Source organism: Hippoglossus hippoglossus, chromosome 21, assembly GCF_009819705.1.
Source record: "Hippoglossus hippoglossus isolate fHipHip1 chromosome 21, fHipHip1.pri, whole genome shotgun sequence".
In the NCBI taxonomy this organism is placed as follows: domain Eukaryota; kingdom Metazoa; phylum Chordata; class Actinopteri; order Pleuronectiformes; family Pleuronectidae; genus Hippoglossus; species Hippoglossus hippoglossus.
The window spans coordinates 810,100-830,900 of NC_047171.1; the positions used below are offsets into that span (position 1 = coordinate 810,100).

Here is a 20,801-nt window from a genome sequence, read left to right on the forward strand (position 1 = left end):
TTATAATTGAAGTAAAAACAGTTTGATCTCAGATTTGAAGTAAAAATAAAACATTGGTGACAATATTTGTAAAAACTGCATGAGTGTTGATGAATGAGGCTCATTGATCTTTTGATAAATGATTGTTTGTGTGACTGTTTTTGTTGTTTTGGTATTTATTGGTCAGAAGCTGGTAAAAACTTTCCAGCCGAGTGTGAAGAATCAAACACATGAATTTATATCTTGAATCAAAATAACATTAAAAATAAATTATTTTTTAATCCTTATTCTTTAATCTTAAATCAAAGTTATTCTGAAATAAAAGTATTGGTATTATAAATTATCTCAAATTGCAACTTGGTGAAATAATCTGAAATGTGTTTAAATGAATACTCCTGTTAAACATCTGGGTAACATCTGGGAGGGGTTTTATTTTGAAAACCCAGCCTCTATTCGGGCTCCTTGGTAAGGTTTTATAACCACCTGGGGCTTTTATTTTGAAAATACTGTAAAACATTTATAGCTGACAAGAATCATCAACAACTTATTAATAATAACAAATAATTCCCTTAAACTTTGTCATACTTCAAGAATCCAAATAAAACACATGTTCATGAATTAAAGTAAAATGTTTGTATCATTAAAAATTATAAAACCATTTTTTCAAAAATAAACATCTGCACATATTTATTTTAATAAACAAATCTCAAATAAAGTAAAATATAATATATCAGTGCTAGATTTGTTAAAAACCTATGAAGCACCTTAAATCTTTTTACAGTACAAGTACAAATATAAAAATCGCTGTTTTATTAATTTTGACAATAAAAGATTCCGGAAGCTTTTTTTAACCGTTACAGAGGAAGTCACGCCTCTGTCCTGCCTCTGATTGGCTCACATTTAGGGCTGTAACCGTTGATTGGTCCGATTTACAGAAGAATGTCGAGGTCAGCCAATAGAGGCGGGTCTTCTGTAGAACACGGAAGGATAAGCTTACTACGCTACCCATAATGCAGTGCGTGAGAGGGTTCAAACCTCGGTGCTAACAGAGCCTCGTGTGCGTGACGGTAATTGAACGCGTTCACGGAGCGTCACAGTTCGGTGCGTGTCGGTGCTGGAGACGTATGACGCCACCGAGCGGTTCCCGGTGGATTTATCCCGCAGACTCGTCACGCTCCGCCATGTCCGCTCCGCCGCTAGCCGTTAGCACTGCTAGGCTAAGCTAACTCGCTGCTAACTCGTGTGATGGTCTCCAGCTCGTAGTTTGCGGGATCAGTTGTTTGCGGGAGATTTATCTGTTGGTTTCCGGGATGACTCATTAAAACCCCGGCGCTCCGCCCCGACCTCTGCCAGCGGAGCCATGACTCTGGCCCCGAAGGAACTGTCCAACCTGCTGAGCATCATCTCGGAGGAGGCTTGCACCAACACCTTCGAGAGTCTGTCCACACACTTCCACCATTACTTCGGGAAAGCGGAGCACTTCCGGGTGGGTTCGGTGCTGGTGATGCTCCTGCAGCAGCCGGACCTGCTGCCCAGTTCCCCGCAGCGGCTCACCGCCCTGTACCTGCTGTGGGAGATGTACCGCACCGAGCCGCTGGCGGCCAACCCGTTCGCCGCCGTGTTCGCTCACCTGCTGAACCCCGCACCTGCCGGGGAGGAGCCGGAGAAGCTGCTGTCCGGTACGTGTGAGCTCCGGGGTCCCGACCTCTGTTTACTGTCCCACCGGGGACACCAGGAGAGGTCAGGGTGAGGACATGTTCCAAGGTTCAGGTTTAAGTTCAGGTCAGGGTTAGTTGACTAGCTCTAGTTCAAGGTTAGGTTCGAGTTAGGTTTACAACTCAGTTAAACTTATTAAAGGTGCCAGATGCCTTTGCAACAGTAAAGATGTTTCCACACATGATGTTGTCCTGCCATGTTGTGTAGTTGGTGTTTGTGAAGCAGCAGGTTGTTGGGTCCGACTCATCACAGGAACATGTGGGAACATCCAGGCGAGGGGCGGAGCCTGTAGAGCAGCAGGAGACAGGACAACATCCAGAACATTTCAGGAACATGTGCGGACTCCAGTTCATGTCTGAAAGCTGCTGCTGATTCTTGACCTCAGTTTACACCAGTTCTCCATCCCATGTGTTTTCTGACATGTGACCTCTCCAGGCTTCCTACCGCCCATCACACAGCCTGAGAAGTTCTTCCTGTCGCAGCTGATGTTGGCGCCGCCTCGGGATCTCTTCAAGAAGACGCCCAGACAGGTGTCGTGCATGGATGTGGGCAACATGCCCCAGTCCATCGACATCAGCGGGCTGCAGCTGGCGCTAGCAGGTGAATCCCACGCAGACTGAGTCTCACTCTTTTAAAGGCTTTAATCTCCGATGTAGACAAACATGTGTTTGGACTCAGTTTGACTGGTGTCATGGTTTTATCTGATCATTTGTGTTAGTGTCAAATAATATCTGATTCCTAACATGTAGCTGTCAAACCTGTATGACAAAGAAATCTAATTGAGTCTTGATATTTAATAATTTTCCCATAACCTTGATATAGATAATAACTCTGAACCAAAAGCAAACGTGTGTTTGTGTGTCGTGCAGAGCGTCAGTCGGAGCTGCCCACTCAGAGCAAGGCCAGTTTCCCCAGCATCCTGAACGACCCGGATCCTGATTCGTCTAACTCGGGATTCGACAGCTCGGTGGCCAATCAGATCATCGAGTCTCTGGTCACGGGGCCCCGCCCTCCACTGGAGAGTGAGTGTGAACAGAGAGGAAAAAAAACTATAGTTAAATAAAACTTTTTGTTGGATTCATGGTTCAGTTGTTAAAAAGAAAACAAACTCAGAATTCTATTTATAGCCTGAATGTAAGTGTTCTGCTACACACACACACACACACACACACACACACACACACACACACACAGTGAATGTTTCAGGTCTTACAGACTAACTGGTTCAGTAACGTGCTCCCGACGTGTCGGCGTGTTGATGGTAACTTTCAGTGATTTTAAATGTGATCGTCGTGGCGACGTATCTCTGTTCTCAGGTCACTTCCGCCCCGAGTTCATCCGGCCGCCGCCTCCTCTCCACGTGTGCGAGGACGAGCTGGCGTGGCTGAACCCCACCGAGCCGGACCACAGTGTGCAGTGGGACCGCTCCATGTGTGTGAAGAACAGCACCGGCGTGGAAATCAAACGCATCATGTCCAAGGCCTTCAAGAGTCCTCTGTCGGCCCAGCAGCAGTCACAGGTGTGTCTCTCTCTCCCTCTCCCTCAAGGAACTTGAAATTTACTTCTGCAGATGTGTTTTTTCATTTCTCTTGTAGTGTAACTGTTGGATACTTCTAATCTCTCTCTCCCCCCCCCCTCTGTCCAGCTGCTGGCCGAGCTGGAGAAGGACCTGAAGCTGGTCTATCACATCGGTTTGTCTCCGGCGAAGCTCCCCGACCTGGTGGAGAACAACCCGCTGGTGGCCATCGAGATGCTGCTGAAGCTGATGCAGAGTTCTCAGATCACAGAGTATTTCTCCGTGCTCGTCAACATGGACATGTCGCTGCACTCCATGGAGGTGGTGAACAGGTGAGTCCGTCCCTCACCACGTCCTGCAGCTCCGCAGGTTGGCGGTTCGATCCCGGCCTCCCCATTGTGTCCTCGGGGAATATATTAGTATCATGTTTAAGCTTCAGTTTTCATATCACACTGGACTGTGATTAGCTGCAAGGTTGTTGTGATGTCATGAATCTTCCACATAAAACACTGATCAATACAGAACACACACACACACACACACACACACTAAAGCAATGATAAACATCATCTCCTTCTCCTCGTCGTCTCTCAGGTTAACCACAGCCGTCGATCTGCCACCAGAGTTCATCCACCTCTACATCTCCAACTGTATCTCCACCTGCGAGCAAATCAAAGACAAGTACATGCAGGTACGATGTCGCTCCCCAATCACATGACGATGATCAGTGACCGTAAATAAAGATGGACGACATGTGACCACTTCTTCTGCTGTGCAAACTAAAATATCTCTGAAACCAACGCTGCCATCTTGTGGTGATGACGTCATTTGGTGTCAGTGGTGATCGTGGAATCGAGGTCCCGCCTATAAACACACACAATCAATCAGGAGTCAGTTTCAGCTGTCAATCAGGACGTCTCCACCGGTTTTTATTAATTCAAACCAAACTGATCAGAAACACTTGAACAAACATCAGTGTGATAAGAAGATTTTATTTTTTGTTTGTTCCATGTCCCATCTGCTAACATGGAGGAGGAAGCCTATACTGCAGCTTGTTGTCCATCTTTATTCAGTCACTGGTTGAAACTGTCTCCTCTGATCTGCTGGTGAACTGGTTTCGTTGACACCGAGTCGTGTTCCCGTTGTTTCTTTCAGAATCGTCTGGTTCGTCTCGTCTGCGTCTTCCTTCAGTCTCTGATCCGAAACAAGATCATCAACGTGCAGGACCTCTTCATCGAGGTTCAGGCTTTCTGCATCGAGTTCAGCCGCATCCGCGAAGCCGCTGGACTCTTCCGCCTCCTCAAGACGCTGGACACTGGAGAAAACCCCACTGAGGCCAAACCCACCAAATAACGCTGCCACACAAACCTTTTAAAACGAGTTAAAGGGACAAACATCTTCACAGAAACTGGAGCCGTCGACTCAGCTGAGAATGAATATTGTAAATATGTAGTTTAGTTTCTTCAGCTTCTGAACTTCACCTAAAAATTGACGGACTCGATTCAGCTTTTCATTTTCTACCAGTTGCTCTGTCGTTCCTTTGGAAAAACTACTTTTCTCTTATTAAACAGAGTTTTTGACTTTCAGCTCGTCGTCTTGTTTTTATCAAATTGTTTGTGTGTGTGTGTGTGTGTGTGTGCGTGCGTGTGCGTGTGTCAGTTTCACACATTTTCTGAAATGCTGAACTGTTCCATCACTGACCACCAGGCTGCGATCGAATGAGCTGTTACAAGACAAACGAATACCGACTCAGCTCTTCATGTTCAATTGTTTATTTGTTGCGTAGAAAGTTTCAGATTTTAAACCACAGAGAAAAACATTGAAACAAGAAGCGTCTGTTTTTCTGTGATTTTTAACTGAACCAATCAGATTATTTCACCTGTAGAAAACGTTTTATTTTAGCGGATAATTCCAGAACACTTTAGGACCTTAGATTAGGACGAGCCCCCCCCCCCCCATGTGTCCTCCAGGTGACGGACAGTGTCCCTTCACGCTCTCTTCATGCCACGTGCCATGAGGCAGGCGAACACCGTCATCACCATCTTGGGTTTGACCTCCACCAGGTCCTCGGGCAGAGCGTAAACCCGGGCGCCGATCTTCCTCGCCATGGAGATGGCGTACCTAGGAACAGTGATGACTGTTAGCGTAAGGACTGAGGCTTTCTGATTGGATGTTACTCCAGAGCAAAGACAAACTGGTTTTCATCAGATGGATTTCAAACCGATGCTCCGCCCCTCGTGCTGAATGTGCTTATATCATTTTTTTAAAAGTGTGTTTACTTTGCGTTGTTGAGTTTCTCGTCTTCTGTCAGGTCGTCTGTCTTCAGCAGGTCGTATCTGATGGATCCAGGCTGGATGGAATCAATCAGGTCCAGAACCGGCATACTGCTGCTGACTTTACTGTCCTACACACACACACACACACACACACACACACACACACACACTCTCATGATGAAGCTGCAAACGCTGAAAATATCTTTTCACCATATTTACCTCAAACGTGATGAAAAGTGATATTTTTTTAAATCACTTTTTTAAACCAGATTTATATATATCACTTTGCAATATTTGTAAACTGTTATATTTACCTTTTAAATAAAAAAATTATTGAAGATAAACTTAAATATTAAATCAAAATATGAAACATAAATTCATCTAGACGTTCGATGTTAAACATACTAATTTAGATTCAATAGTTTTTCAAAAAAGGTAAAAATGACAAATTTCACAAATATTGCTGTGAATCTGTTAAAAAGTGAAATGTTCGTTTCAACATGTGCATCTTTACAACCAGAGCCACACGTTTAGTTAGAAAACTTTCTCTTGTTTTTGGTTAAAATATCTGTGAACTTTGAGCATCAGTTTAAACTGTATTTGGTTTAAATGACAGATGTAACATAAGTAGAAAATAAAATACTGGTGAAAATGTTGAGATGAATTTGACGGACGAGTTAAAGGACACACGATGTTTGATCAGAGCAGTTAGTGTGTGAGTAGCCGTCGGCACCTTGAAGCTGGAGATTGTGGCTTTTCCGGCCTGTGACAGCGTCTGGTTGACCCAAGACACGATGGTGTCGTCCGTCACTTTCTGTCCATCGCCCAGGTCCTCCAGGATGTTCAGGGTGTATCTGACAGAGAGACCGACAACCACAATGAACACTCATCTGCCGAGGGGCCCTTTAGCAAACACTGACGTCGACCACCATACTTGTTATTATACTATATATATAGTATATATATATTATTATGTCTATATTATTACTATATTATATTATACTGTGCGATATTCATGGATCTCTGCTCTGCTGATGTTTATTTGATTTAATTATGTTCAGTAATGTTTCCAACAACAAAAATCTCAGCAGCCTAGTTTTGTCAGAAGGTGGCGCTACAAGGCTGTTAAAGAGGCAGCCTCCTAACCCCGCCCACCAAGTACAAACTAAACCAGTCGCCTTGGTTATCCAATTAATTAAGTTTAACTAATCTAATCAACCTTAATATCTAATCTATAAAATCTTATTACCTTATATAATGAATCTATCTAATGTCATTATTTGAAGAAATCTTAATATATATAATATTCTAGTTAATATAATCAATCTAAATAACTAATCAAAATAATCTATTATAGTTAATCTAAATCATTTATTAAATTAGTATAATTAATCTAATCCAACAATTTTAATTCCTTAGTCTTTTCGGAGGCTTTTTTAAAAACCTGCCCTTAAAGATTCTTCTGGTCGTTTTTTATTTTGGTCAAAGGTGGAACCGGATGAGTGACAGGACAGCAGGGGGCAGCAGTGAGGTGTTGTTACCTTCTCATCAGCTGCCACAGCAGAGCGAGGGTGAGGGTTCGATTCCCAGCATTCAGGTCCTGACCAGCGATGCCAACCAGAGAGAATTTGGCCTCTTTCTTGCCGAGCTCCACTGCGTAGTTACAGTTCTCCAGCTACCAAACCAACAAATGTTTTTAGGATCTGGTCGATTTAAAACCTGCAAATTGCTCTTTAACAGTTTCCTCTGTCAACTCATTCTGGACGGAACATGTGACTTCCACTTTGTTTTTGTGAAACCGCGTCGTACCTTCTTCATGTTGCTGCCCAGCTTCGGATACGGAGGCTTGTTGACTCGATCCCAGTCGACCGGAACCTTGATCTTCTCGTACAACTGGAAGATCACCAGCGCGTCGTCAATATCTCTGGAACACACATTTCAGATCATTGCGTCATTACTGTTCACGTACTTGCTTTGGTGCTACACGTGTTACTGGATGATTCCAGTAGGGGGCACTACACGACTGAAGATTGAAGAGCGCTATCTTTGACGTCGGATTCGCGTGCAGTAAACAAACAAAAACAAAGATGGCGACACCCGAGGAGATCAACATTTGACTAACATTAACATTAACACAGAAAAAGCGACGACACATCAAACACTGGTCACAGCTCGTCTTCTAAACTGTCCTCATGACGTTTCTTGATGACCATGTCAAGGACTCGCTACTGCCCCGACCTATTCTGTGGGTATTGCATCTTTCATACGCGCCGCATTAATTTCTGAGGATGTTAACCCCCACGCACCAAACGATCTTGCGTACTCGTAGTTAACAGCAGGTTTATTCCGACCCTTAGAATGCGACGTTACATGACCTTTCCTCGAGCACGTCCCACAGGTGACTGCAGAGGGCGCTGCTGCTCAGTAAATGAGTAATTTCACACTAAAACAAGAGAAGAAGAGCTGTGGTCGTTCTTACACGTATAAGTGGTTGACACGAGGGTTGACGCCCAGCGAGTTCATCCAGTTCCTGAAGGTTCGCTCCTCCCTGGTCTCACCTGGAGGAAAACATCAGTGATTCAATAACACAGGAAACACGCTCAGGTCATGTGATCAGAGGTTTGTAGAAGATCAGAATTCATCTGAACCTTCGATGGAGCCCCAGTCGATGTCCTGGTTCTCTGGTTTCTTCAGAGCCGGGTACTTGTTGAACAGATTAGCAACAAAGGCCAAGTTAAGTTTGGGGTTTCCTCTGACGACATCCGGCGGCATGACGAACTGTCGGCATCCGAGCCGGTCGGCCTGGTCCAGCATGCACTCGGCTCGCTGCAGGTCGTCCTTCTCCTGCAGGGACGACAAGAGAGACAAATCACTGTATCTCATTCCAGCGACATCGTGTCAAGATCCAGTCTTTGTAGAATCAGTTTGATAAAAACGATTAAAGATATAATATTATATAAAGTCCAGCTTCTCTGGGTCTGTTTGTTCTGAAAAGGGATAAATTCTAAATCGTATTATTTTCATATGTTTTGGATGATTACATATTATAATAATAATTATTATGAATATCATTTGAGTGTGATCTCGTAGCCTCTCACCCTGAGCCCTGACATATCGATGGCGATGGGGGGGATTCCCTCCTCGTCTCCTTTCGGCGCCACCTGGTTCAGGAGGTTGTAGTACGCCCTCGAGTCCTGGAACAAACACACAGTGAGAAAATGTTTTCACACACAACAGCTACACACTGAAGTTTAACAAGGAAGCCAGATGACAAACTGTGTGTGTCTGTGTGTGTGTGTGTGTGTGTGAACCTTGATCTCGGAGCTGAAGTTGTTGATCTTGCTGCAGCCGGCCTCCTCCAGGTGATAGTTGGCCCAACGCAGCAGCAGCTCCTCGGGTGAGAGTTTCATCAGATCCTCCAGACTCTCTCCATCCCGCAGGAGGGCGATCAGAGCTACACACACACACAAACACACACACACACACACACACACACACACACACAAAGTTATAATTAAATGAACAGAACACAAGTTATTATAAAGTCAGCGACACATGAATTATTATATTACAAAGACACACCTTCGTTCCTGCTGAGCTCGATGTCGGCAAACAGTCCGATCTTGATGACCTGCCACAGCAGACCCAGGACCAGGTGCTGCCTGCCCTCCTTCAGGTCCTCAGCTCCGATGTTGACCACGTGGCAGCCGATGGCCGAGGCCGAGTTCAGAGCCAGGTTCAGGTTCTCCTGAGGAGACGCCAGACGTAAAGCAGTTGAGAGGCTGTGGAGGTTTTACCGTGTTCAGATCAAACGGAGGAGGAGTCCTCACCTGGATGGTGAAGGGTGTGAGCTTCTTCTTGTTGATGGTTCTCTCGTCGATGGTGTCGGGGACAGAGAGGTTGATCATCTTACTGAGGGAAACACGTCCACGGTCAGAGACACAGAACAAAACACTGATCTTAACTTCTCCTGGACTCATGGTTCCTGGAGGATGAAGCCTGGATGAAACAGTTTCAGTTCAATCAGCCTGAAAATAAAACGTACCAGAGAATGATTCCGTCTCCCATCGCCGTGAACAGGTCGTTGTTGTTGGGATCCATCGGCAGGACGTGTTTACAGTCAACGTCTTTCTCCAGAGCTTTATTGATCCAGTTCACGAACGCCACATTCTCCTCCTCTGAAGACAAACGTCAGGAAATAAAGTGTCAGTAAGTAACAGGAAATTAAAGCTGAAGTTCTGAACTATCACCTTTTATTCATGTTTAGATTTATTTTATTTTAAATCAGTGTGCAGCTGTGTGTGTGTGTGTGTGTGTGTGTGACTGTGTGTGTGTGTGTACCTGAGTAGGAGTGTGTGGTGCCTGACTGCTCGGACGTCCCTGCCACGTTACAGATCCCCTCCTTCTTGTTGATGACCTTCCTGAAGGTCTTGGCGACGTCGCTGCTCTTCAGGCCGTGAACGATCTGCAGGTGGAACATGAGGAACAGAGAACGTCTGTAGATTATTGTTGGTAGATAATCTCAGATTTTGTATTTGTATTAAAAACTGTCCAGATGATGAACGGTAAATATGGATCTGATTCCAGTGATGTTGTGTTTACAGCATGTGACCTTTGACCTGTGCCCTCACCTGAGCGAACTCGCTGAAGGTGAGCTGCTCGCTGCTCTTCATCAGCTCCTGGACGATCTCTCGGACCCTGTAGCCGGGCAGCGGCAGGTTGGCGGCTCTGAAGAGCTCGTTCAGCTCCTGCTTGCTGATGAAGCCGTTGTTGTCCACATCTGGAGACAGAGGTCGACAGGTCAGAGGTCACAGACTCATTTAAATAGTACAAATAAAACAACAGATTTGTGTGAGCGCTCTTGTTTTCCTCACCGATCTTTGCGAAAGCTTCTTTAAGTTCCTCCAGCTCCTCTGGAGAGATCTGCGCGGGGGCGTCCATCTTGGAACCTGAAACTGACACAAACACATAATTTAGAAGTTTAAACGTGGACGAGCGACCTGAGAGAAGGAAGTTACAGCTCCTGATTTTGAGCTGTGATGCAAACAACTAACAGTTCTCACTTCCTGTTTCTGCTGCACTTCCTGTCTGACAGACGTGTGTGTGTGTGTTAATGTTGTGTAAAAAGATGTAAACACCTGCACAGGTAACTTGGACGAGTATGTGGACAGAATTCAATTCAACTTTATTTGTATGGCGCCAAATCCCAATATACATTATCTCAAGGCACTTTACATAGATTAACATTTTATAGAGGAACCCAACAGTTCCCACTGTGGAGAGGAAAAACTCTACGTTAGATTCAACACTGGATCTCACAAACAGACAAAACCACAATTTACTGAGGTCACACTTATATGATTAATAAATAATAATAATATATCATCTATGACACAATAGATATGATGAACTTTCAGGTTGATCCACGAGACTGAGCTGATTCTCTACGGAGCAAAACATCAGTTTATCTCCAGAAGATCGAACGAGTCCGTTTACAGCGGAAATTCATCAGAAAATGATTCATCATCATATGATCAGTGCCCAGGAGGAAGTGAGTGTGTGTGTGTGTGTGTGTGTGTGTGTGTGTGTGTGTGTGTGTGTGTGTGTGTGTGTGTGTGTGTGAGACTGTGATTGAGTGTGTGATTGTGTGTGTGAGAGTGTGATTGAGTGTGTGATTGTGTGTGTGTGTGTGTGTGTGTGTGTGAGAGTGTGTGTAAGACTGTGATTGAGTGTGTGATTGTGTGAGTGTGTGTGTGTGTGTGTGTGTGTGTAAGACTGTGATTGAGTGTGTGATTGTGTGTGTGAGAGTGTGATTGAGTGTGTGATTGTGTGTGTGTGTGTGTGTGTGTGTGTGTGTGAGAGTGTGTGTGAGAGAGTGTGAGTGTGTGTGTGAGTGTGTGTGAGAGAGTGTGTGTTTGTGTATGAGTGTGTGTTTGTGTGTGAGACTGATTGAGTGTGTGAGTGTGTGTGTGTGAGAGTGTGTGTTTGTGTATGAGTGTGTGTGTGAGTGTGTGTGAGAGTGTGTGTCCCATGTGGTGTAAACAGGAAGGAACAGAAACCCCCCTTAAGGAGGAACAGTGATGATGTTTGTTTGTGTTTCTGATCAGTTTAGTTTTAACAAGTTATTTGATGATATAAAAACATCATGATTGACAGCTGACACTGACTCCTGACTGGTCGAGCACGTGAATGGGCGGGTCCTCGATACCGCTCGACGATCACGACTGCACAGAGCGACTGCTGGTGACGTCATCGCCACAAGATGGAAGCGTAGGTATTTTAGCTTCATGTGGAGGAAGTGGAGGCGTGTGCTCTGCTAAAGATCAAAGGTCGACTTCACGGAGACATATTGTTCTGCTCATTATTCAGAACTCAGGAACAGTTTGTGAACATGTTTCCTGCAGATTGAAAACAACAATATTCTCTGTGGTATGTGCAGAAAATAAAAATAAAAACTTGAGTAAAGAAACTGAATCTTGATTTGAAACCGGTTTGTTTTATGAATCAACTTCAGACATTAAAATAGATCTGGAGCTTCTCTACCTCACGTGGACGCTAACGCTCGAGCAGCAGCTCCTCGTGCTTTTTCAACAAACAGTGAATTGAATAAACTCTAATGAAACGCCGCTCGGCTGACGTCTGAGTTTCTGTTCATCATCTCGCTGCCTCAAAGGGATTTTTGGTTTTTTGCAGTTGAAGTGAAGCTGACCACAAACTTCCTTTTCAGCTTGCTGCAGAGGTTTAACTTCTCCTTCCTCCTGCAGGCCTCGCTGCCGCTATAACTGCTCGGATCTCATTGTTGGTGCAAAGCTGCACAAAGTCAAACGACATGAAGTTAAAGAACATGAGCGATGAAAGTTTTTAAGTTTGTGCATTTGACTCGGTTTGTTTTATGCAGATCTGTGAGCAGCAGAAGGTGGAGACAACTCTTTGATTTGGAAACATCTGTACAATCGTTCGTGAAACAACAGTTTCTCTCTTTGTCTTTTCTTCCCTCCGTCTCCACACAAATAAGAATTTAAAAGTAAGAATTTAAGTCTCATGTTTCGGTGATGCCTTCAGGGAACACCTGCTTAGATCAGACCTGAACTCAGATGTCTTTACCTGGGAGGCGAGGAGGCCGCTGAGCTGTGGAGGTTCGTCGTCTTTCTGTCCGTGTCTCTGTCTCTGTCTGTCTCTCTCTTCCTCGGTCGGTCCTTCTGGCTGCTGAGCTGCTCGACAGGCACCGAGAGCAGGGTGACAGCTCATGTATTCAAATGTACGAGGAAGGAAGTGACACGCAACACCTCAGAAACAGGAATGACAGATGATTTGTCTTTATATGGCAATGACACAGGCTGCTGTCGGGGTGACCCCCGCACTGAAGGAGGGTCGACGTCATCCATCACTCAACTAATCTGACCACGTAATCCAGTCAGTGGTCATTTATTCACAATATATAATATTATATGGTCTTTCAGTTTCAGCTGCTTGTGCTCAGATAGTTCCTGTGCTCCAGCTCCAGCTCCTCAGGCTCAGAAATGTGTTTTAAATGTAGCCTCATCAAATACATTATTATTAACTAGAGTTAGTTTGGGGATTTTTAAATAAACTACACATACATCAAATATATATTTTTTAAAGTCTTTTCATTTGGCGTGTTTTTTTATTTATATATATTCCGTATGTGTGTGTATGTTATTATTACTACGTGTGTTAAATAAATAAATATATAAATGAAAGAGGACTGGATATGAATATTCTTATGATGTAGAAGTAAAAAAATTCTAATTATCTTTAATTCCATATAAAGATAAATGTGGTTAAAGTGAAGCAGCAGAAGACACAAAGAATGTGGTTATTAATGAAGTTGAGACATTTATTTCATCTGGATGTAATAAGATTATTGTTGCTCTAAATTAATAACTTGTTCTTCTTCTTCTTCTGTTTATTGGCAGTTGGCAAACCAGCTTATAGGCCCATTACCGCCACCTTGTGGACGGACTGTGGAGCAGTAGATTGGCAGTAGTTCCTGTTTAAATACTTGATTAGAAGATGAAGTATATTTTTTATGTCTTTACGTTTGGAGTAACTGAAGTTGTAATAAATAAATAAAAGTCACGTGATGCTGACGTGGGTGTAAACAAACTCTCAGCCAATCAGAGCGAGGCCTGCGGGTCAGCTGAGCTGTGACGTCATCAGTAGTGTTGTAAAGATGGCGGATCTTCATCATCATCATGTTCATCATCATCATCTGTGTTTCTGTGACTTCATGAGGTGAGTGTCTCTGTCCCCGGTGTGACATCCTGTCTGTCCCCGGTGTCTGTCCCCGGTGTGACGGTAGTGTGTCCATCTCCCCCGCAGGTTGCTGTGGTCCCTGGCGGCTCCCTGCTGCCTCCTCGCCCTGATCCTCACCCTGATCCTCGGCCTGCTGCTGCTCGGTCTCCGCTTGTGGCTCCGGAGCCGCCGGAGGAGCCGGAGGAGGAAGAGCCGGGCTGAGGGCGGCGGCGGCCCGGCGGTGGCCTTCTTCCACCCAGACTGCAGCGCCGGAGGAGGCGGGGAGCGGGTCCTGTGGAGCTCGCTGAGGGTCCTCATGCTCCGGTACAGTCTCCATCAGACAGAGTCCACCGGGGGACAAAGTCTGTGGACACTGGACATGTACTTCAGTGTTAAAGTACATGAAAGAAGTACTGAGATACTCTACTGCAGCAACATCCTGATACCACAGAGTAAAAATACTCCATCACAAGTTAAAGTACTGATACCACAGAGTAAAAATACTCCATCACAAGTTAAAGTACTGATACCACAGAGTAAAAATACTCTATTATAAGTTAAGGTACTGATACCACAGAGTAAAAATACTCTATTATAAGTTAAAGTACTGATACCACAGAGTAAAAATACTCTATTATAAGTTAAAGTACTGATACCACTGAGTAAAAATACTCTATTATAAGTTAAAGCACTGATACCACAGAGTAAAAATACTCCATCACAAGTTAAAGTACTGATACCACTGAGTAAAAATACTCTATTATAAGTTAAAGTACTGATACTACAGAGTAAAAATACTCCATCACAAGTTAAAGTACTGATACCACAGAGTAAAAATACTCTATTATACGTTAAAGTACTGATACCACTGAGTAAAAATACTCTATTATAAGTTAAAGTACTGATACCACTGAGTAAAAATACTATATTATAAGTTAAAGTACTGATACCACAGAGTAAAAATACTCTATTATAAGTTAAAGTACTGATACCACTGAGTAAAAATACTCTATTATAAGTTAAAGTACTGATACCACTGAGTAAAAATACTCCATCACAAGTTAAAGTACTGATACCACAGAGTAAAAATACTCTATTATACGTTAAAGTACTGATACCACTGAGTAAAAATACTCTATTATAAGTTAAAGTACTGATACCACTGAGTAAAAATACTATATTATAAGTTAAAGTACTGATACCACAGAGTAAAAATACTCTATTATAAGTTAAAGTACTGATACCACTGAGTAAAAATACTCCATCACAAGTTAAAGTACTGATCCTCCCAGCGTAACAAACAAATGACCTAAACTGAGTTAATGTTGTCCTTCGTCCTCCCAGGTTCCCTGACGTGTCCTTCGTGGTTTACACGGCTGATCAGGGAGTGGCCGCTGAACAGATTCTGGAAGGAGCCCGACAGCGTTTCAATGTCACGCTGCCTCGACCAATCACCTTCATCTTCCTGCGTCACCGCGCGCTGCTGGAGGCAACGTCTTACCCTCACGTCAGTCTGCTGGGCCAGAGCGCCGGATCCATGTTCCTCGGTAACAACACAAGGAAGGAACTGCTTATTGTAGTAAATATCAAATCTTTATGTTTATAATGTTTCGTGTGTGTGTGTGTGTGTGTGTGTGTGTGTGTGTGTGTGTGTGTGTGTGTGTGTGTGTGTGTGTGTGTGTGTGTGTGTGTGTGTGTGTGTTAGGCTGGGAGGCTCTGACGGCCTTTGTTCCTGACCTGTACGTGGACTCGATGGGCTACGCCTTCACTCTGCCAATCTTCCGCTACCTTGGCGGCTGCGAGGTGGCGAGCTACGTCCACTATCCCACCGTCAGCACTGATATGTTGTCTGTGGTCAGAGAGCAGAACCCCAGGTAACACCGAGGCTACGTCCACTCCACACACACGTCCACACACCGAGGCTACGTCCACACACACGTCCACACACAGGCTACGTCCACTCCACACACACGTCCACACACCGAGGCTACGTCCACACACACGTCCACACACAGGCTACGTCCACACCACACACACGTCCACACACAGGCTACGTCCACTCCACACACACGTCCACACACCGAGGCTACGTCCACACACACGTCCACACACAGAGACTACGTCCACTCCACACACACGTCCACACACAGAGGCTACGTCCACACCAGCGGTGAATACAAAGCGTCGCTAACACTTCCTGTTTACATCACGACCAGTGGATGTGAACAGTCATGTTTTAGTTTTAAAATGAAAACATGTCAGTGTGGGCGTGACCTAACCCCTGTCCTCCAATCACAGCTGATGATTCCAGTTCCCATCTCACACTGAAACGTCAGCCTGGTGCTTTAAGATGGTTTATAAATTGAACCGTCCTTAAATCTCATCTGTCTTCTTCTTCTTCTTCTGTCCAGGTTCAACAACGCTGACTTCATCTCCAGGAGCCCGGTGCTGAGCGCGGTGAAGGTGGTGTACTACTGCTGCTTCGCTCTGCTCTACGGTCTGGCCGGCTCCTGCAGCCACGTCATAATGGTGAACTCCACCTGGACGCTGGGACACATCTTGGCCCTGTGGCGCTCTCCCAGCCGGACCACCGTCGTCTACCCGCCCTGCGACGTCAGGGCTTTCCTGGACGTACCGCTGGAGGACGAGGTGGAGGAGGGCTGGGAGGAGCTGGGGGAGGAGCTGGTGAGTGGAGAGGAAGAGGGAGGAGAGAGGAAGTGTCACTCTGTGGTGTCAGTGGCTCAGTTCAGGCCGGAGAAGGACCACACGCTGCAGATTCAAGCGTTTCGCAAACTGTTGGACAGGAAAGGGGAGGGGCCTGGGGGCAGAGAGTCACTGCGGCTCGTGCTGATTGGTGGATGCAGGAACCAGGAGGACGAGGAGAGGGTGCTGCTGCTGCGGGGGCTCTGCCAGGAGCTGGGGGTGTCCGACCGGGTCGACTTCAAACTGAACGTCCCGTTTGAGGAGCTGAAGCGGGAGCTGGTGAGCGCCACCATCGGTCTGCACACCATGTGGAACCAACACTTTGGCATCGGTGAGGATCGAACCCGTGTTCATCAAACATCACAACACTGACGCACAACCAGAACAAGGATTCTGAGATTCGTGAGATTGTAAAAAAACTAAAACAAATAATTGGTCGACAAGCTTTGTTTCAAATTGACATATGAATGAACATATTTAGAATATTAACATTGACCTGGATCTTTCAGTTCTTCCTCCAACACAAGCTGTTCTTTAAGACAGATGCTTGTGCATGAAGTCAGGTTCTAACCAGACTGGAAATAAAGATGGACGACGTGGCAGCTCCCAAAAGTGAAGCCCAAGCGTTTGGATCGCCCCCTGGTGGCTGGCTGCAGTATAGGTCATTTTAGGTAGTTTACACACTGATGTATGTTCAAGGGTTCATGTTTCTGATAATTAGTTATTTGATTATATAAAATGTGCTGTGAGTCTAAATCCTGTATAAACCCTCCTGATGCAGACTCACCTTTGACCTTTGTATTATTAGGTCAGGATTGTTGATTTGATTCCGTCCCTCTGTCCTCAGCTGTGGTGGAGTGCATGGCTGCAGGCACCATTGTTCTCGCCCACAAGTCCGGAGGTCCAAAGCTGGACATAGTGGTGCCGTACGAGGGTGGACAGACGGGATTCCTGGCCGACAGCGAGGACAGCTATGCCGCTGCCATGGAAACCATCCTGGCGCTGTCACCAGCCGCTCGACTGGAGATCCGACGAAACGCCCGCAGCTCAGTGGAGCGATTCTCCAACCGGGAGTTTGAGGCTTGTTTCCTTGCTGCTATGGAGCCTCTGCTGAGTAAACTGGAGCGATGAGGAGGAGCCAACGTGGCCAGTTGGTGTCCACTGGTGTCCACTGATGTCCACTGGTGTCCACCAAGGGGCAGCTCTTCATTTGTTCTGCTTGTTAGGGTGAGGATTAAAACAGACCAGGCTTCCAACACTGACAATAAACTTTGACATGGTTTCTCATCCCCAATAAAACAAATAGAAAAGGACATTGACATGTTAAGACGAGTCTCTGCTGGACACTCGGAGATTAAACTTCTGATCCACTGTGATAAGTTATCAGAAAACAGAACAACACAGGACGTCAGCAGTGAAACTGGAAACACGACGACCAGAGACGATGGAATTCAACCAGCAGCTTGGAAAGTAAATGATGAAGTGATTGTATTGGTTCATCAGTCGGTGCTCTCTGCTGATTGGTTAACAGTTCATCAGGTGAGGTTCAGGCTTCACTACATGTTGCAGAACTGAGCTGCTGCGAATAATCAGTCAGCTGAAAGAGCAACTGTGCCAAGAATTGATTGATTATTTAAACGAGACCAAAAATACAAGACAATTGATGATTCCAGCTTAGTCATAAACCTGCTCCATGTTAGCAGATGGGACACGAACCAAACCAGACTTTAAATAAATGTTTGTAAAGATGTTTCAGGTCGTTCTCATCTCACTGATGTTTGATCAAGTGTTTCTGATCAGTTTGGTTTGAATCAGTTATTTGATGAAAACAGGCTGAGACGTCATGATTGACAGCTGAGACTGACTCCTGATTGGTTGAGAATGTGTATGGGCGGGACCTCGATACCCCGGCTCCACTCTACGACCAGTAGGGAACTGGCTCCGATTGCAAATGATGTCATAACCACAAGATGGCAGCAAGATATTTTGGCTTTGTTTTCTGAGGAAGTGGAGACATCATTTTTTTTTAGACTTGTAAAAATAAAACATGTATTGACATCATTGCTGCATTAATGAACCAACAATTCATCAAGAAAATAATCGATTAATTATTGATTAAATAATTTAACATTATAATCAGTAGCAGCTTTATTGTGGAGGAGATTTATGTTGACTGACTTCTGAGTGATGGAGAAACTGATTAATGTGTTAATTATAAGAAGCTTTATTTTGCAGGAGCCGTTACTACTGATGTTCTCGTTTGACTGAGAAAAAGAAATCATGTAACAATACTGTAATAGATACACGACTAATACTCAAATGAACTTGTTAGCTGCAGAGTAATTTGAGTAAAGGCAGAGTTAGAGTTTAAACACTCTGAGAATCAATAATTTGACATTTACTGTGACTCGTCATATTAAAAATATATTCAAACATATTCCGAACACATCAATGAGACACTGTAAAGACTTGTTTATTCTGCCTGGACGTACGAAAAGTGATACGTCCATTTCAAAGCATGTAGCCGTCCCTGCTCACTTGCTTCCATGTGTCCTTTGTGTTAGCATGGTTGTTAAGCAATACATCCACTAGAGGGCAGAGACACCAAACATTTTAACTTATCAATCCTCTAAACATTTCGCCATTATAAAAATGTCTTTGTATCTTATGGATGTCTCGTTTAAACTACCTGCGACACTGCCCCCTCATAGTTTCGGTGGTACTGCTACGTTTCATCTGTATCGGACAGAAGGCTCCGTCTGGTTCCGTGGACGTTTCTGATCAAATCTAATAAATGAGCCTTTACACTGTAAAAACATTCCTTCATCACCATGACAACACACACTGCCACTAATACACCTCACTACACTAATTATCTGCCGATGAAAATAGTCCCCAACAAATGTCCACCTGTTAGTTTGATGAAAACTAGAATGAGCAGCTGCTTCAGGAAACATTTTACTGGAAACTAAATATGTTTGAGTTGTTTTTAAAGATTGATGTTGTCAGCAGGAAGCAGCTGAGCGCTCGTGTTCACCAGGGTGTGAAATCCTCTTTCACACCTACTTGATGAGTCCGGTTGTCTGATGCTGTGTATTTACAGACGTGTTATCGTTCTCCTGGGACTCGTCTGATCCTTCCTGACCGTAACGTTCTCTGGGCTCGGACAAAACGACTTGTTGAGGGTCTGCGGCACTCGCTGCAGGCCCGTCTTCGCTACCCTCCTTCCCATCATCCCCCACTGCCTCTGAACTGTCTGTTCCGTCTGAGCTCCCGTCCTCCATGACGAACAGGTTCTTCATGGAGTCTGACACCGCTTCTCTCAGTTCGTCCTCCGACTCCTCAAAGTTCCTGAGGAAATCACAGATGAAACTGAGACCAAAGTCCAGATCTTGGGTTCTTCTCCTCTCAGAAGGTCAGAGACTCAGTGAAGCTGCTGAATCAATGAATCCTTTGAGTTGAACTCGTCAATCAACAACTGATGCTGTTATTTTGACTTGAATTATTTTTTGTGTATCAATTATAGTTTAATTGACTTTTATCAATTATCAGTTATTTATTGCAGCTCCTCTCTCTGGACGTGAAAGAAAAGAGACGTAAACGTTGACTCACGTGTCGTCGTCGTCTGACCTCGGCTCCAGTCGCTCTTCATCCATCTCCACATCAGAGTCCTCTTCCTCTTCCTCTTCCTCCTGCTTCTCTTCTGTATCTTCCTCTCTCTTCTCCTTCTCTTCGTCATCCTCTGGCTCTAAATCTGAGATTACAGAATCCTCAGTGTGACTTTCCTTTTTTAAATCTGATTAAACATGAAACGATCTTCACTTTGTCCTGTCGCACTTGTGATGTCACGGATGTGAGCGGCGTCTCACCTGTGGTCTCTGAGTCCAGAGGTGACGAAGCGAGTTCAGCCTGAGTGAGAGCGTTCAGCAGCGTGGTGGGGGGGGGCGTCGACCCACTGTCTGTGACCCTCCGCCTCCTCACCTGAGGACAAGAGGTCAAAGAAGAGATGAATATTTGTTGAGATGTTTGAAAAGTCCAGTCAGTACGGTAACAACAGTGACTCAGTAGTTTTACTGCACCTTCTTTAGTCTCAGCGACAGTATCGTAGCCGGAGTGGACGTCCATGTTGGCGAGTGCATCCAGCAGAGTCCGAGGAGTCCTCAGACTCCACCCCCTTCTTTTCTCCAACCAATCCTTGAGCTTCAACTCCTCCCCCTCCTGGAAGCTCAGGGTCTGGTTCAGTGGGTCGACGCCCTCTTTCTCCTCGTCATCTAATGGAATCTCAAACATGATTCCCTTCTGCAGAAACAAAACCTTCATCTTCATCAGGGCTTTACCTGCTCTGATTGGTCAGC

General features: G+C 44.9%; 4 protein-coding genes and 1 long non-coding RNA gene across 7 annotated transcripts in view; 3 read left to right on the forward strand and 2 right to left on the reverse strand.

The window, feature by feature from the left end:
* Positions 1–993: 993 nt before the first annotated feature.
* Positions 994–4,797, forward strand: cnot11 (CCR4-NOT transcription complex, subunit 11). Its single transcript, XM_034573310.1, has 7 exons — positions 994–1,658; positions 2,131–2,295; positions 2,565–2,717; positions 3,012–3,214; positions 3,341–3,543; positions 3,806–3,902; positions 4,367–4,797. Exons 1-7 carry the CDS (start codon positions 1,340–1,342, stop codon positions 4,562–4,564), a joined length of 1,338 nt encoding a protein of 445 aa, XP_034429201.1. The 5' UTR covers positions 994–1,339; the 3' UTR covers positions 4,565–4,797.
* Positions 4,798–5,159: 362 nt separating this feature from the next.
* Positions 5,160–12,743, reverse strand: lcp1 (lymphocyte cytosolic protein 1 (L-plastin)). The gene is made up of 16 exons (XM_034573299.1): positions 12,592–12,743; positions 10,362–10,442; positions 10,119–10,267; positions 9,829–9,952; positions 9,533–9,665; positions 9,318–9,399; positions 9,070–9,235; positions 8,799–8,941; positions 8,586–8,681; positions 8,136–8,331; positions 7,967–8,045; positions 7,297–7,411; positions 7,029–7,162; positions 6,221–6,341; positions 5,491–5,615; positions 5,160–5,332 (listed from the first exon to the last, which is right to left on the reverse strand). Exons 2-16 carry the CDS (start codon positions 10,426–10,428, stop codon positions 5,200–5,202), a joined length of 1,863 nt encoding a protein of 620 aa, XP_034429190.1. The 5' UTR covers positions 10,429–10,442; positions 12,592–12,743; the 3' UTR covers positions 5,160–5,199.
* Positions 11,447–20,801, forward strand: part of LOC117754469 — a 13,855-nt gene continuing 4,500 nt past the window's right edge. Inside the window, exons 1-2 of the long non-coding RNA XR_004612432.1 lie at positions 11,447–11,474; positions 17,978–17,985. This is a non-coding gene — a long non-coding RNA (uncharacterized LOC117754469). The remainder of the gene's footprint in view (positions 11,475–17,977; positions 17,986–20,801) is intronic.
* On the forward strand, positions 13,657–17,985 carry LOC117754444 (GDP-Man:Man(3)GlcNAc(2)-PP-Dol alpha-1,2-mannosyltransferase-like). 2 transcript variants are annotated; one of them, XM_034573304.1, is made up of 6 exons: positions 13,657–13,743; positions 13,831–14,067; positions 15,088–15,290; positions 15,449–15,617; positions 16,155–16,777; positions 17,294–17,985. In XM_034573304.1, exons 1-6 carry the CDS (start codon positions 13,682–13,684, stop codon positions 17,575–17,577), a joined length of 1,578 nt encoding a protein of 525 aa, XP_034429195.1. In that variant the 5' UTR covers positions 13,657–13,681; the 3' UTR covers positions 17,578–17,985. The 2 variants fall into 2 exon arrangements, with proteins under 2 accessions (XP_034429195.1, XP_034429196.1); XM_034573305.1 differs by having other exon boundaries at positions 13,669–13,743; positions 15,449–15,619; positions 16,160–16,777; positions 17,294–17,913.
* Positions 19,391–20,801, reverse strand: part of LOC117754439 (serine/threonine-protein kinase Nek5) — a 13,056-nt gene continuing 11,645 nt past the window's right edge. Inside the window, exons 20-23 of one of the 2 annotated variants that reach the window (XM_034573298.1) lie at positions 20,521–20,745; positions 20,316–20,427; positions 20,059–20,200; positions 19,391–19,797 (exon numbers count right to left, since the gene is read on the reverse strand). In XM_034573298.1, coding sequence (XP_034429189.1) covers positions 19,509–19,797; positions 20,059–20,200; positions 20,316–20,427; positions 20,521–20,745 — 768 coding nt within the window. In that variant the 3' untranslated portion in view covers positions 19,391–19,508. Of the gene's footprint in view, positions 19,798–20,058; positions 20,201–20,315; positions 20,428–20,520; positions 20,746–20,801 lie in introns of those variants that run through there. The other variant, XM_034573297.1, reaches the window with a different exon arrangement.